The sequence below is a fragment of the Theobroma cacao genome, chromosome 1 (assembly GCF_000208745.1).
Source record: "Theobroma cacao cultivar B97-61/B2 chromosome 1, Criollo_cocoa_genome_V2, whole genome shotgun sequence".
NCBI classification, from domain to species: domain Eukaryota; kingdom Viridiplantae; phylum Streptophyta; class Magnoliopsida; order Malvales; family Malvaceae; genus Theobroma; species Theobroma cacao.
In genome coordinates, this window is record NC_030850.1 from 11,257,410 (window position 1) to 11,270,511 (window position 13,102).

Here is a 13,102-nt window from a genome sequence, read left to right on the forward strand (position 1 = left end):
GACATCCAAAAGATTCTAAACTAATTTACTATAATAAAATGTTAATTACCAAAATAACTTTACCAAATTAAAAGAATATGTGCACTTATTATATTACGTCAAATGCTCATACACAACCATTTGACATATTTAATTCAAGACATAATGTATGAAATTTTTTTAAAATTATTAAAAAAATTTAAGTAAATTTTTATTTTTCTGTTATGCTCAATTAAATCTCTAGATTTTTATTTTATATCAAATAGTCCTTTATAACTAATGGCTAACTAATTGCAATTAGTCAAAATATTACTTATCATTTTTATATCATATGGCGTTGATGTAGAAGATGAAAAATACCACATGGTCATATCAGTACGGTACGTCATCATCAATTATGATATGTCAACATGTCATATCTACGCTATGTGACATAAAATAACAAATAATATTTTAAGTAATAATCATTAGGCAACCATTAATTATAAAGATTTATTTGACTCAAAAATAAAAATATAAAAACTTGATTGAACAATAAAAGAATAAGAGCTTAATTAAATTTTTTAAATAATTTAGAAATACTTTTAGATATTATATCTTAATTCAATTACCGATGAAATAGCACTTTCTTAATTTCTATTCAATCTTATGAAGCATGTTAAAAGTTTTTAACAGTGATACCTGAATACATACTCTATTGGTTCAATGCTGGGAAATTGTGGATTAGGATTATACTATTTTTTAATTCAGAAAGCAAGAAAAAAAAAAGTTACATGGAACATAAGACTGAAGTAGCATAATTTGTCTTTAGAATTAACGAAACGGCAAATTGCAATGATTGTCACTTCACTTCTGAAATGCAAGGTAGAAAAGGTCTCCCTAATGGTGGATCAAATTAAACTTCTAATTGGCAGCATTGCAATGGTCGTGGTTAAAGTTAATAATGTACATAAAAGACGCACTCTTTTGATAAAGATGGTCTGAATAGTCGGTGGCTTTTGTTCTTTTCTTATTTGGCTTTTATTCTCCAAGGATTTAGAGAATGACCATTCACTCTTTAGACTTTACAAGAAACCAGACCTCATTTCACACCTCAGTTTCCACTATATATAGTGTACATTGATTGCCATGAAAATCTCAACAGCCCAAGAAAACAAAGAAAAGAATGTTCCATTCCAAGAAGCCAACATTTAACACTTATGATCGAACTTGTGTTCAAGGGGACTCTGGACTTGTCCTCACAACAGATCCAAAGCCTCGTCTCCGGTGGACGGTTGAGTTGCATGAACGATTTGTAGAGGCTGTTACCCAGCTTGGAGGACCAGACAGTACTCCCCATTCATATTACTTCCCAATCAATCTGCTTGATGTTAATTCTTGTTATTGTTTCAGGTGATTCCTCTCCTTGTTTATGTTGTAGCTAATCTTTTGTTTTATTTCTCTTTGAAATGTAGAGGCCACACCAAAGACCATCTTGAAGATCATGGGAGTTAAGGGTCTCACTCTTTACCATCTAAAGAGCCATCTCCAGGTGTTCTTTGCCACCATTCTTCTATCTTTGTGTGCTACTTGATCATTTCTGCTGTTTTCTGATTTTGGTTCTTCAACTATGTAAAGAAATTCAGGCTTGGGAGACAACCACAAAAAGATTTCAATGACCAGTCAGTTAGCGACAGCAGGAAAGGTGAATTACCTTCCTATGCTTCCAATTTCATTTCTATTCTTCATATTATTAATAGAAAAATATCAGTTCCTTACAACTTTTGACCTATATATTATTTGGCAGTTTCAGAGTTTTACTTCTCCAAAACTGCTACTGGTATAAGAGCTTGCTGTTTAAGTGATCAGTATGTGAAATTCAAATCCTTCTTTTGATCAAAGAAACAAAACTCTATTAATGATGTTTCTTTCTCTGGCCTGTTACATATATGTAACTTGAAATCAACTTTCAGGAGTGTGCAACAAACAGGAGGAGTTAGATTGCAAATGGAAGGAGGAGGTATATTGAATGAAGAGCTTGAGGTAAGAAAGAAACAGAGGAGAAAACTTTTCAGCCAAACCATGCATATTCATATTTTGGCAATCCTTATTCTGTTTACGCTGTACCAGGTTCAGAAACACCTTCAAATGAGGATTGATGCTCAAGGAAAATATATGCAGACGATGCTGGAGAAAGCAGCTGCACAAACACTTTCTGAGGAAAATACTAACTCTCAATGCTACAAATATTTTGGTTTTCAAAAGTATGGGAACATGGGAAGCATGAACAATCTAGATTTTGTTTCCCACGTGAATGTTCAATCTCTGGAGGAATTGCACTCTATACCAGCATCAGAAACTGCACATATGGAAAAACAGTGGAAGAAGCTAAATATCGAGAACCTTGAGAGTCCCATAGTTTTTTGGTCTGACGATTTACTGCCAGAAAATATTGTGATAGCAACCGCTGATTATAATTCAGATGGAGATTCTTTCAAAGATGATCACCTTTGAATCCTGTCGCTACATTTTCTTCATATCTAGATAGTAGGCTACACACAAAAAGGTGTTAGTCTACAGCTCTAAATGTACCAAAGAAGATTAGCAATAAAACCTTTCGAAAATTTTGAGATCCTTCATTTCTTGTGGTATCAAATTACCCTTAATTGAAACAGAGCAGGTTACTATGCACCCTTTTTTTCTTAGTATAGTTGGTTAAACCTTGATTTCTTTCCTTTTTTTAATTTTTGAAAACGAAGTGAAAAGCAGGATGTAATAAGCTCCATTGATAAAGGGTTGGGATTAGCTGAATGGAATGAGATTCAAGGTTGGAGCTAAATTACTCTCTTGTATCCAAAAAATAAACAAAGCGTACAGTAACATGCCGGTCAGATCAGCTCTGGATATCTGCGTTAAGTGTTAGCTCATTGATCCCTCTAATGGTTTGGGAACTTGTGAACTTCGAATGTTTAGATTATTCAGGTAATCATGTTGAGGTCGCCGACATTCTAAGCTAGGGTTGTTTTCTAAATTCCACCAAGTGTACAGGCAAAAGTTATGAAACGTTAAGCACCCTGCAGTTTTTAACGGCTGAGGATCCACAGCGCCGAAAGACAGTTGGACGGACCACCTTCACCGCAAATGAATCTTTTGATGCAAAAAACTTTGCATATTTTTTACTTTAAAAAGAATAAAACGCCTTTCATATTGCTAAAAGCCCACGGCTTCTGGAACAAGTGTTGGTGCATTGATTCAAAGGAAATTGGATTATGATTTATTGAATGGTGCATTGACCATGAGGTATGAACTCTCCGGATGTAGCCTTGCTTTGTTGATAAAAAGGGGCACTTAACTGGTCCAATTTGGCTTGCTGACACTTGGCTTCCTGCAGTTATAATTGTGTTCCAGCAAAGCCTGCAAGTTTCACAACAAATGCTAGCTGCTTGAATTTGACTTCATTTAACTCCTTTGACTAATGAATTTTCCTATTGGCGTTCTAGGCAAGCTCAGGCTCCCATCTAAGCTCAACTTCTATGGAAAATTTATCCTCACGGAACAATTAGCTTAGCTACTATGGAATCAAATGAAGCATGAAATATATTTGGCATTCGGTAGTTAAGTTGTAAGAATGAAATGAGAAGTCATTTTGTTAAATAAGGGGAGATTAAATTAGCAGCAAGCAAAAATACACCTCCGTGTCACTGAGATGTTACATAGCGTATAAAGGATATTACTGACACAACAGATGCACATGAGACTGAACAGAAATGATGAGCAGACCTCATAAGCTCATAGTGACAACGGCTTAAATACTGAAAGCTGCTTTTACTCTAACCAATTTGTTTTAACTGAACACCCAATCCGTGCAACAGCAGTTTATACTGGCCATCAGGCAGCAAATATCAGATGACTCAATATGTAACATGCCAGCCAGAGGCAGCAACCTCTAGCAATTGCAGATCCATGTCACCTTCTTTAATGCTGTTGCCCAATTACCTCATTCAGAAACATTTTGGCATGCACTCAACCTTGGAACTCTTTTTGTCCCCCCAAAACAATATTGCAGCTCTCTTGCAAAAGATTCATTCCTCAAGTTTTTTAGCTGAAGAGGTCTTACCTGCATCAGATCATCTTTAACAGTGTGATCTCAAGACTAAACACATGGCATGACAAGCACCGACTGCAACAGATAGCACATTGTGGGGTCCCAATCCATCATCCTCCGTTAGAAAATTCACTTCAACAGGACTTGGTTGAACCTCCGGTAGCCCAGGAACTCCCAGTTGAGAATCTTTCGCATTCCCCCACATGTACAACTTTCCTTCTTCTGTTTAGAACCAAGAAATCAGTAAAAAGTACCTATTTGATTTATAAGAAAACTGGAAAAAGGAATATCCAACTATGAGTGTCGCCTTAGCTTTAGCTCAGTGGCTGGTTGTGAAGGTTGTGTAGAAAACCTAGGTTTCATCATGCTACTGTGTGTGGATCTATGTGTGTGCCTCTGTGTGTGTGTGTGAGACAGAGAGAGAGAGGTAGCAAATTTGAACCAGACCCTCCAATCTTAGCAATAGGTTTTCAGATGGATATAGCAACTCCGACCTACATCCACCAATCCAGTTAGATTTTTGCTCCACCTTTTCCTAGGGAATGAGTTAGGGGTTTGATTGATGTTGACTTGACTACAAACTAAATGAAAACACAACATCATGGGAAGTTCATCATAGTTTTTAGTCACATCCATCATCCCTGCCAAACCACAAGAGCCCCAGTTTGAATTTACAGTTAGATGTTAACATTCAAAAATTCTTATGTTTTAAGATTTGGTATCTAGTCAACAATTATTATTCATCCACAGACTAGCAACTTAATAACAAAAGCTGAGGTCCGGATTTGTATCTGATGTCATGATTACCAATGGGGCAGGCAGATACCCTAGAGTCTAGAGCCAAATCAAGTTTGATCAAACCTCTTTCCATATAATCAAAAATTGTGTGGTGGATTCCTTTAAGTTGTTAAAAGCTACAAGGAAATAACATTAAGAATGATTTCTTGACCCTATAGCACTTCTATGACATTTGTCTAAAATGCTGAACAAAAAAAGCAATATCTTTGACTATTCAACACTGGATAAGGGATACTTAAAGGTTGACCTAATATCTGTAATGACCTCTATGCCTATGTAAATATGAAAAGATGTATGGAACACTTTTTCATGGATAAATGGTTATAGGACTGAAAAATCTGTGTTGTTTACAAGCTTGAAACTCAAATTATGACATATCTAATACTGAATATTACCAAAAATGAATAAATTGTCTTACCGGTTATAGCTGCTGAAGATGAACCTCCACAGGCAATATCGACAACATGCTTGTCAGCCAAAGCTTCAATCATTACAGGAATTTTCTGATTCTGTATAGAAGAATGACCCAACTGACCATGTCCACCATGGCCCCACGAAAGTACTTTACCTTCGCCTGAAATAATAAAGCAGGAATAAATCAATATATATAGTATTATAACAAAAGGAAAAGACCTTTTGAAAAAGAAAAGGACTCATGGTACTGGTTTTACATGTTAATGCAAGAGAGTGATATCCACCACTTGCTATCTGAATGATACGAGTACTTTCAAGGGTAGGAAGTGGTTTAGGTTTCCAACCACCAACCTTATCACCTGTTCCAAGCTCATAGTTGGAATTTGCTGAGCAAGACATGCAAGGAAAATATTCCAGGAAGGGAGTTAGTCATGGAACTGGTGAAAATGAGATTAGTCAAACTATTCAAAAATAAAAACAAGTTAACAGGAAATTAATATAAAGTTATCTCCATTACAAAGTAAAAAGAGAAAATGAAAAGCAAGGTAAGGAAGGAAAAATTTGATGAACCCAACTAAACAAAGCTCTTTCATTCTTCCACCTTTAGTTTAAACTTAAGGATGATGAGCTCTCTCATTTTTTGGCCCTCTCTTTGGCTTTTTTATCTTCTTTTCCTCTCCTATGCCCTGCTTTTCAGCTCTCATCTTTTATGCTGATTACTGTCAGACACCTAACTTCTTCTCTCTTCTTTCTATTATCCGTCCCTTTTTCTTCTTTACCCCCTTTCATCAGTTAGCATACCCCTTAAGCCACCCTTAACTGGCTCAATACATGTTCCCAGTTCAGTAAGATTTCATTATGCGATGATAGGTTGATCACACTTTTCCCCTCATTCTCTATAATAATCCTAACTCTGAGCTGGTTACAAGCTAACCATGTTGCCTGTAGTATGTTTTCCAAACAATGACACGTGTCTAAGGGAGTTTTAGAAGATATTCTACTGTCATGCTATATTATTTAAGCTACAATGTTGCTTCTTGATTAATGTTTATCTTAGTATGGTATGCATGGACCAAATGGATTGTCTTTGTAATCTACCTTTTGGTGCTCACAGCTTCTTTAGAATAAAAATAATCAAATACCCATAGAAACAACACAAAGAAATGTAAAATATAGAGACAGGAAGAGACACATTACCACCCCAGTTCCAAAGCTGTCCCTCCTCCGTCAATGCCATTGTGAAGAAACCGCCACAGGAAACTGCAGCAATAGGAGTAGGTAATTCTTTCACTTTGGAAGGGATACTAAGTCCACCTCCCTCATTTGGGCCCCGACCAGGACCAAGGCCTAATCTGCCATCCCCTTCCTCTCGGCCCCAAGTGTATAAGTCTCCTAATTCAATGAATAGCAGCCAGATTCAGATATGGAAAAGAAACAAAATATGAATATATATATATATAGCATAACATTATAACACCCATTTGCTATATTTTTCTGCATCCAGTAAGATAAATTGATTTTCCTAATCCATCTTTTCGTCATCCATTGTTTGTGACATTCTTCTTCAAAGTTTTTCTTATAGTTATCATTAACTTAACCTATAAACCCTCCTTAATCCTATATTTACCCCTTTATTCAGCAAAATTGCTGCAGGGTACGTATTAACATTCTAAAATAGCAAGTATGATAGCCTTTTCCACTCCTATTACACTTCTTTCATTATCAGCTTTCTAGATCCCAATAAGACAGTTCCCACATACAGGGGAATGGATGTATTGAGCATGTCAGATGTAGTTTGATGGTGCAGAAATAAAGTTCTCCTTAATTCTTTAACCAAGTAATTTGGAGTACAAGGATACACTGAGCAAGCACAGCATATGCAGTATGCTGTTTGAGAAATGATATAATGCACTGAATTATGAATTTCCAGGTTTGTAATATGAAATTTGTTACTATGACTTAGGCAAAAAGTAATTTTCTTCCAAAAAGTAAATGCTAAATTAGAAATGTATTAACTATTGAAATGAATTAAATATCTGTGTTTATGACGACATTCACCATGCCATACATTCAGGTGCAATGTATTTTTTGCTAGTACTAGTATTTAAAGACCAACAGACTTTCATACAGCTATCTGGTTGAAAAACTCATTGTAGAAACATGGTTTCTTTAACTTTCCCCTGCATCAAATATCCCCATTAGAGCAATCTTTGTGTATTTATTATACATCTGTATGCCTGATATTAAGAGCTTTCTCCTTCTTTTTCACTCCTTTCAATGGAAATTATGAATGTGCCACCTATTCTTTTTTTTTTTTTTTTTCATTTATGGACCAGGAAATTCATGCATCATTACAATTAATATGACCAAAAAGAGGAACAGGCTCTAAAAAGAATCTAAAAGGAGCTGACCTAAAATATAAAGAAACTCAAAAGCAATCTCATAAGTCAACATTGAGAAAACCTGATTCAGTGATAGCAGCAGTATGTGTCCCACTAGTTGAAATATGACGTATGTTTTCACTCCAATTGCCTTCTAACAATCTTGGGATAAGTTCTCTATGATAAACGTGATGCCCGAGTGCACCAAAACCCCCATAACCCCTGCAAACTTCATTTTAACAGAGAAATATTTTGCATTAGTGGTTTTGACAGAATTAATTTCAAGTGAAGAGACCAACATGGACTAGTCAATATGCATACTACTAATTAAGCAAAAAAAAAAAAATGCCACTTCCATCCCATACAAAGTCTTTTACAATCTAACTTCCAATCTACACAAGAAGTAATAATATTCACTTGACAAAATTAATACCTACAAAGCATTAGCTCAAAATTGTCTTCTTCCTTCTACCTTTCTAACACTCTTGACAAAAAGCACCCAGTCAAATCTTTTTTTTATCAATAATAACAAGTATATAGCTGAAAATTCATTTTCAGCCAAGTGGAAGAAACAAAATCAACCATAAAATCCCTAAAAATAATAATGGAAACATAACAATAAGCAGTATTACAACAGTCATTCTGCAATTTTGTATTTCCTTTTACCTAGAAGATGGAAACAACAGTCTTGCATAATCTCTTCTCATGCCCACTTTATTAAAATATTTTCCAACTTACAATTCAAATTAACATCCCTTATCCTTATCGCCCTCTTTCTCTCCATAACTTAAACAAAAAAAAAGTGTACAAAACACATATGCAAACCTATGGTGTAGAATTAGTTTTTATAAATAACTATTCTATTTAATTAAATTGATGTTTAATTTTTATCTCTAATATGCGAGTTCTAACACAAATCATTCAAACAGTGTTCATTCATAACACCTCTCCAGCATCAATCTAAGAAATCACGAGTTAGTTTTTCACAATGAATATTGCCCTCATTGATCCATATATATCTTTGAAACTTTAAAAAAAATTCCTATATAATCATTTAACTATGACAATGTAGTAATTTTTATACATTCCAAAATCAAAATTATAAAATTCATTTTCTCTACCCAATTTCATTAACTCTCTCTTCAATCCCATATTTCCTCTTCACTAAACTTCATTCCTTCCACTCACCTATAAGTATAAGTAAAAATTCACTCCAATTCGAGTTTCAACAGTCAACAATAACCTTCAGTATATTAACTTTGAATTTTCATTTAATGTTTCAATCTTAGTCTAAACATTCAACCAATGGAGACATAACATAAAGCAATTTTCTTTTCATCAATAATAGCTAGATTTAGATCAATATTAAGGAAGAGAGCAAAATAAAAGTAAATAATAAGAAAGCCAAATGTAGGCGGACAGAATACTGACCAAGTAAACACCTCTCCAAGGGAAGTAAGAGCTACAGAGTGAAGTCCACCGAGAGCAACAGAGGAAACAGAATCCAGGTAAGGATTCAAAGTAGGCAAAAAAGCAGGATTTTCATGGCCAAAACCAAGACGACCTCCTTCACCTTTTCCCCACATCCACAACTTTCCATCAACAACCAAACCCGAATGGAACAACCCACAAGAAATCCCAACTGAAGGCAAAGTTTCTCCCTTTTGGATTTGGTTCTGCCGTTGATTAAAGATTTTACCTGGGGTTGGGGAGAGAGAAAACGAGGCAGGTGGAAAGAGGAGATTGGCTACCGGTGATGGGTATATTCTGATTTCTTCAATGCCGCCGCCTAGTTGGCCTGATGCCCCTCTGCCCCATGAAAGGACTTGGAGTGTTACAGCTTCATTTTGGGTGTCTTGGTTAAATTCTGGGCTTTTGTAAAGAAGAGGAACTTTGCCTTTGGTGGTGGTGGTGGTGGCGTCGGTACTGAATGAAGAAGAAGAAAGACGGCGGGAGAGAGGAGTTGAAAAGCGGTGAAAATTATGTGCCATCACTAGCCACTTTAGGTCCAGTCTGCACTAGCCACTATGCTACATTAATTCGTTGTTTATTTAACTGTTGTTTTTTTTTCTTTTTCGGATTTAAATTAAGGTATATTTTAGGATATTTGGCATCCATCGGCCCAATCTAGAGAAAAGATTTCTCCGTTATAAAATTCAATTCTAAAGTTAGTTCCTATTTTAATAAGCAATAAAAATTTAATATTTTGACAATTTTTGGATTGGAATCTTGAAGCATGTAAAAGACTATCTGTTATTGTATAATTTTGCAATTGTACTCCCCTTATCTTTTGCACTAACTGGATTTTGTTTTGGCCAAGAACAAAGAGAAATTTATTTCAAACAAGTTCAGTATAAGAACCAGACAAAGAAACTTTAAGTTGTAACCATTCTGAGTAACACCAAAAACAAGTCACTGAACATGGGGCGAGGGTAGACCGTCCTTATTCAAGATATGAACACCATAGAGGATACAGGTAGATTGACCCAATCATCAGAGCACATCCCCTTACTGGACTGCTTAGCACCCCAATCAGCTACTAAATTAGTAGCCCGCTAAATAATACACAATCAAGAATCTTATGAGAGCAATCTTCCGACCTCCACAGCTATTTGACATCATGTACAAAAATCACACTAGTAAATTTCTCTTTGACATCCAGCAAGGCCCCTCCTTCAGAGCCAAAACTACTTCCGCAACCATTGCACAACCTGCTTCAACTGATTTGACTACACCAGCCACTACCTGCCCTTTTTCATCTCTAGCTATAACTCCAGCAGTTTGCCTTACAGGTTGAACCCTCGAAAACACCATCACAATTAACTTGTATCCATTCTTGCTCAAGAAGATACCATTTATCCCCAAGACAACTTTTATTGTCTTTAGAAAACTTAGTATTAGACACAACTGATTGAATAAAACCTTCTAGTAGAAACTTGTATAGAGAACAGCAGGTCGGGGTCTAAAAGGGAGAAGGCTTAAGAAGACAGATGATGCGCACCGTTTCAATAAATGCCTTCCACAAACAGCAACAAAGTGCACCGTTTCATTAATAGAATTTTAAAGTTTAAAAGTTAGTTAAAGTTTAATTATTAGTTAGATTAGTTACAGTTATTCTTTATCTTTCCTCTGGTCAACAGAGACCCTGTATATAAATATAATTATAAAGTAACTTTTCTATAATGAGAATTTCTTCATATTCTCTCATTCCCATGCGCCGCCTTTTCCTCTCTTTCTCTCTCGGTATTCGTCATGGTATCAGAGCAGGTACAGAGTCCTAAGAGTGATTGTTTTCTTTTGATCACCAGACGACTCGTTCTTATCATTTTCTGGTTATACCTTTTCCTTCTCAGTAAGTTTATCTTCCTATTACTGATTTCTGGATTACACTGTTCTTTCATCTGGTGCTTGATTAACCATGTCTGATGAATCTGAATCAACTCAATCAAGGTCTCAGACCTCATCACAAATTTCACCTATTGGAGACCCGCAGTCTCCATATTATCTTCACCATTCAGATCACCCTCATTCAGTCATTATCAATCCCAAACGTACCACCAACAACTATGTGGCATGGAGTAGATCTTTCTTATTGGCCTTTTCGATCAGGAACAAGACTGGTTTCATCAATGGGTCTATTCCTAAACCAGCCACCACAGACCCTCTGTATCCTGTTTGGACACGTTGTAACAACCTAATAGTTGTCTAGCTCTTAGACTCAGTTTCACCCCCAATAGCCTTTACCATATTCTACATGGATTCTACAATGAAGATGTGGAATACCTTGAAACTTAACTATGCTCAACTAGATGACACAAGGCTGTGTAATCTGCAGTATACCTTGGGGAATATTACCCAAGGAACAAGATCAGTGGACTCATACTTCATTGAGTTGAAGGCGGTTCGGGAAGAGATAAGGAGTTATCGTCCCCTGCCACATTGTGAATGTGGAAGATGCAATGCAGACTGTTTTAAAAAGGTATATTGATCAATATCACAAAGACATGGTGTTTAGGTTTCTCAACGGACTGAATGAATCCTTCTCAGCAATACGATCTCAGATCATACTCATAGACCCAATTCCAACCCTTGATAGAGTTTATAATTTTATGTTGAGAGACGAAACACAGAAAAACTTATTATTTCAATCACAGCCTGTTTTTGAGTCCTCTACAATGCTCACCACAACAGATTCAAAGAAGAAACTGAAAAAGGATCTTGTCTGCAGCCACTGTGGGAAGAAAGGGCACAACAAAGAAAAATGTTACAAACTTATAGGCTTTCCAGATGATTTTAAATTTACAAAGGGAAAGGCCAATATCAAAAAGGGTAAAACAGCAGTCAACAATGTTACAGCATCTAATGAAATCTCAGTTGATGAATTCCAAGCAGAGTAAGAAGAAGAACTCAGTGGTTCAAGCAACATATCCCAAATGTCTATCCTAACACAACAAGTCAACAAGCTTATGGAAATTCTCAATGAAAATGGTTTAATTAGTAGTGATGGTAAGGGCATTTCCTCGAACAGCCAACAGGGAAAACAATCATTGGTAAACTTAGCTTTCTTAGGTATCATTTCAGGCCATCATTGTTTCAATACCACTAACAACATGCCTTCTAGCTTTAGAAATACAAATATCTACATGATAAAACAAAATTACTGGATAGTAGACTCAGGTGCAACTGATCATATCTCACATTCCTTAGATGACTCTATCTATGCAAAACCAGTTAAGGATTGTTTTGTCCATCTCCCAACCAACAAAAGGGCAGTTGTTAGTCATATAGGTGCAGTTAAATTGACCTCATCATTCATTCTAAAGAACTTGTTGTGTGTTCCGAGCTTCAAATTCAACTTAATTTCTGTGAGTCAGTTGACCAATTCAAAAAGGATCAATGTTCTTTTCACTGACATGTACTGTATTGTCCAAGATATTCCCTCATGGAAAGTGATTGGGGTTACTAAGGGCTCATCAGGATTATACCTCATGGAGTTTAAGAAAGGAGTTCAAGATTTATCAAATTACTGTTTTGACAGAATTGTTAAGTTTCCTGTTATTTCTTTTGTTAGTAACTAGAATGCAGTGAATAGAACCTTTGATTTATGGCATTTCAGACTTGGTCATGCTCCTATAGAAAGGATCAATGTAATCCACCAGCAATTTCTAAGTGTTAAAAGTTCAAATGAATTATTCTGTGAAGTCTGCCTATTGGCAAAACAAAGAAAGCTTCCCTTTCCAATTCACTCTCAAAGCACAAAAACTTTTTTTAAACTAATTCATGTGGACATTTGAGGTCCATATGAGACTCCCACTTTAAATGGTCATCGTTTCTTTCTTACCATTGTAAATGATTTTTCTCGTTTTACTTGGATTTTCTAATGAGGAATAAGTCAGAAGTTTCAACAATTATACCTTCTTTTAATGCTATGGTTCAAAAGGCAATT

At 35.8% G+C, this 13,102-nt stretch overlaps 2 protein-coding genes across 3 annotated transcripts; one reads left to right on the forward strand and one right to left on the reverse strand.

Moving 5' to 3' along the window:
• LOC18612288 (myb family transcription factor APL) lies at positions 1,031 to 2,597 on the forward strand. Of its 2 annotated transcripts, none has more exons than XM_018115979.1 (6): positions 1,031 to 1,307; positions 1,434 to 1,510; positions 1,597 to 1,663; positions 1,772 to 1,826; positions 1,932 to 2,001; positions 2,089 to 2,597. In XM_018115979.1, exons 1-6 carry the CDS (start codon positions 1,145 to 1,147, stop codon positions 2,470 to 2,472), a joined length of 816 nt encoding a protein of 271 aa, XP_017971468.1. In that variant the 5' UTR covers positions 1,031 to 1,144; the 3' UTR covers positions 2,473 to 2,597. The 2 variants fall into 2 exon arrangements, with proteins under 2 accessions (XP_017971468.1, XP_007049072.2); XM_007049010.2 differs by having other exon boundaries at positions 1,032 to 1,307; positions 1,766 to 1,826.
• On the reverse strand, positions 3,603 to 9,770 carry LOC18612289 (ultraviolet-B receptor UVR8). Its single transcript, XM_007049011.2, has 6 exons — positions 9,088 to 9,770; positions 7,739 to 7,878; positions 6,473 to 6,667; positions 5,533 to 5,661; positions 5,280 to 5,435; positions 3,603 to 4,285 (listed from the first exon to the last, which is right to left on the reverse strand). Exons 1-6 carry the CDS (start codon positions 9,645 to 9,647, stop codon positions 4,092 to 4,094), a joined length of 1,374 nt encoding a protein of 457 aa, XP_007049073.2. The 5' UTR covers positions 9,648 to 9,770; the 3' UTR covers positions 3,603 to 4,091.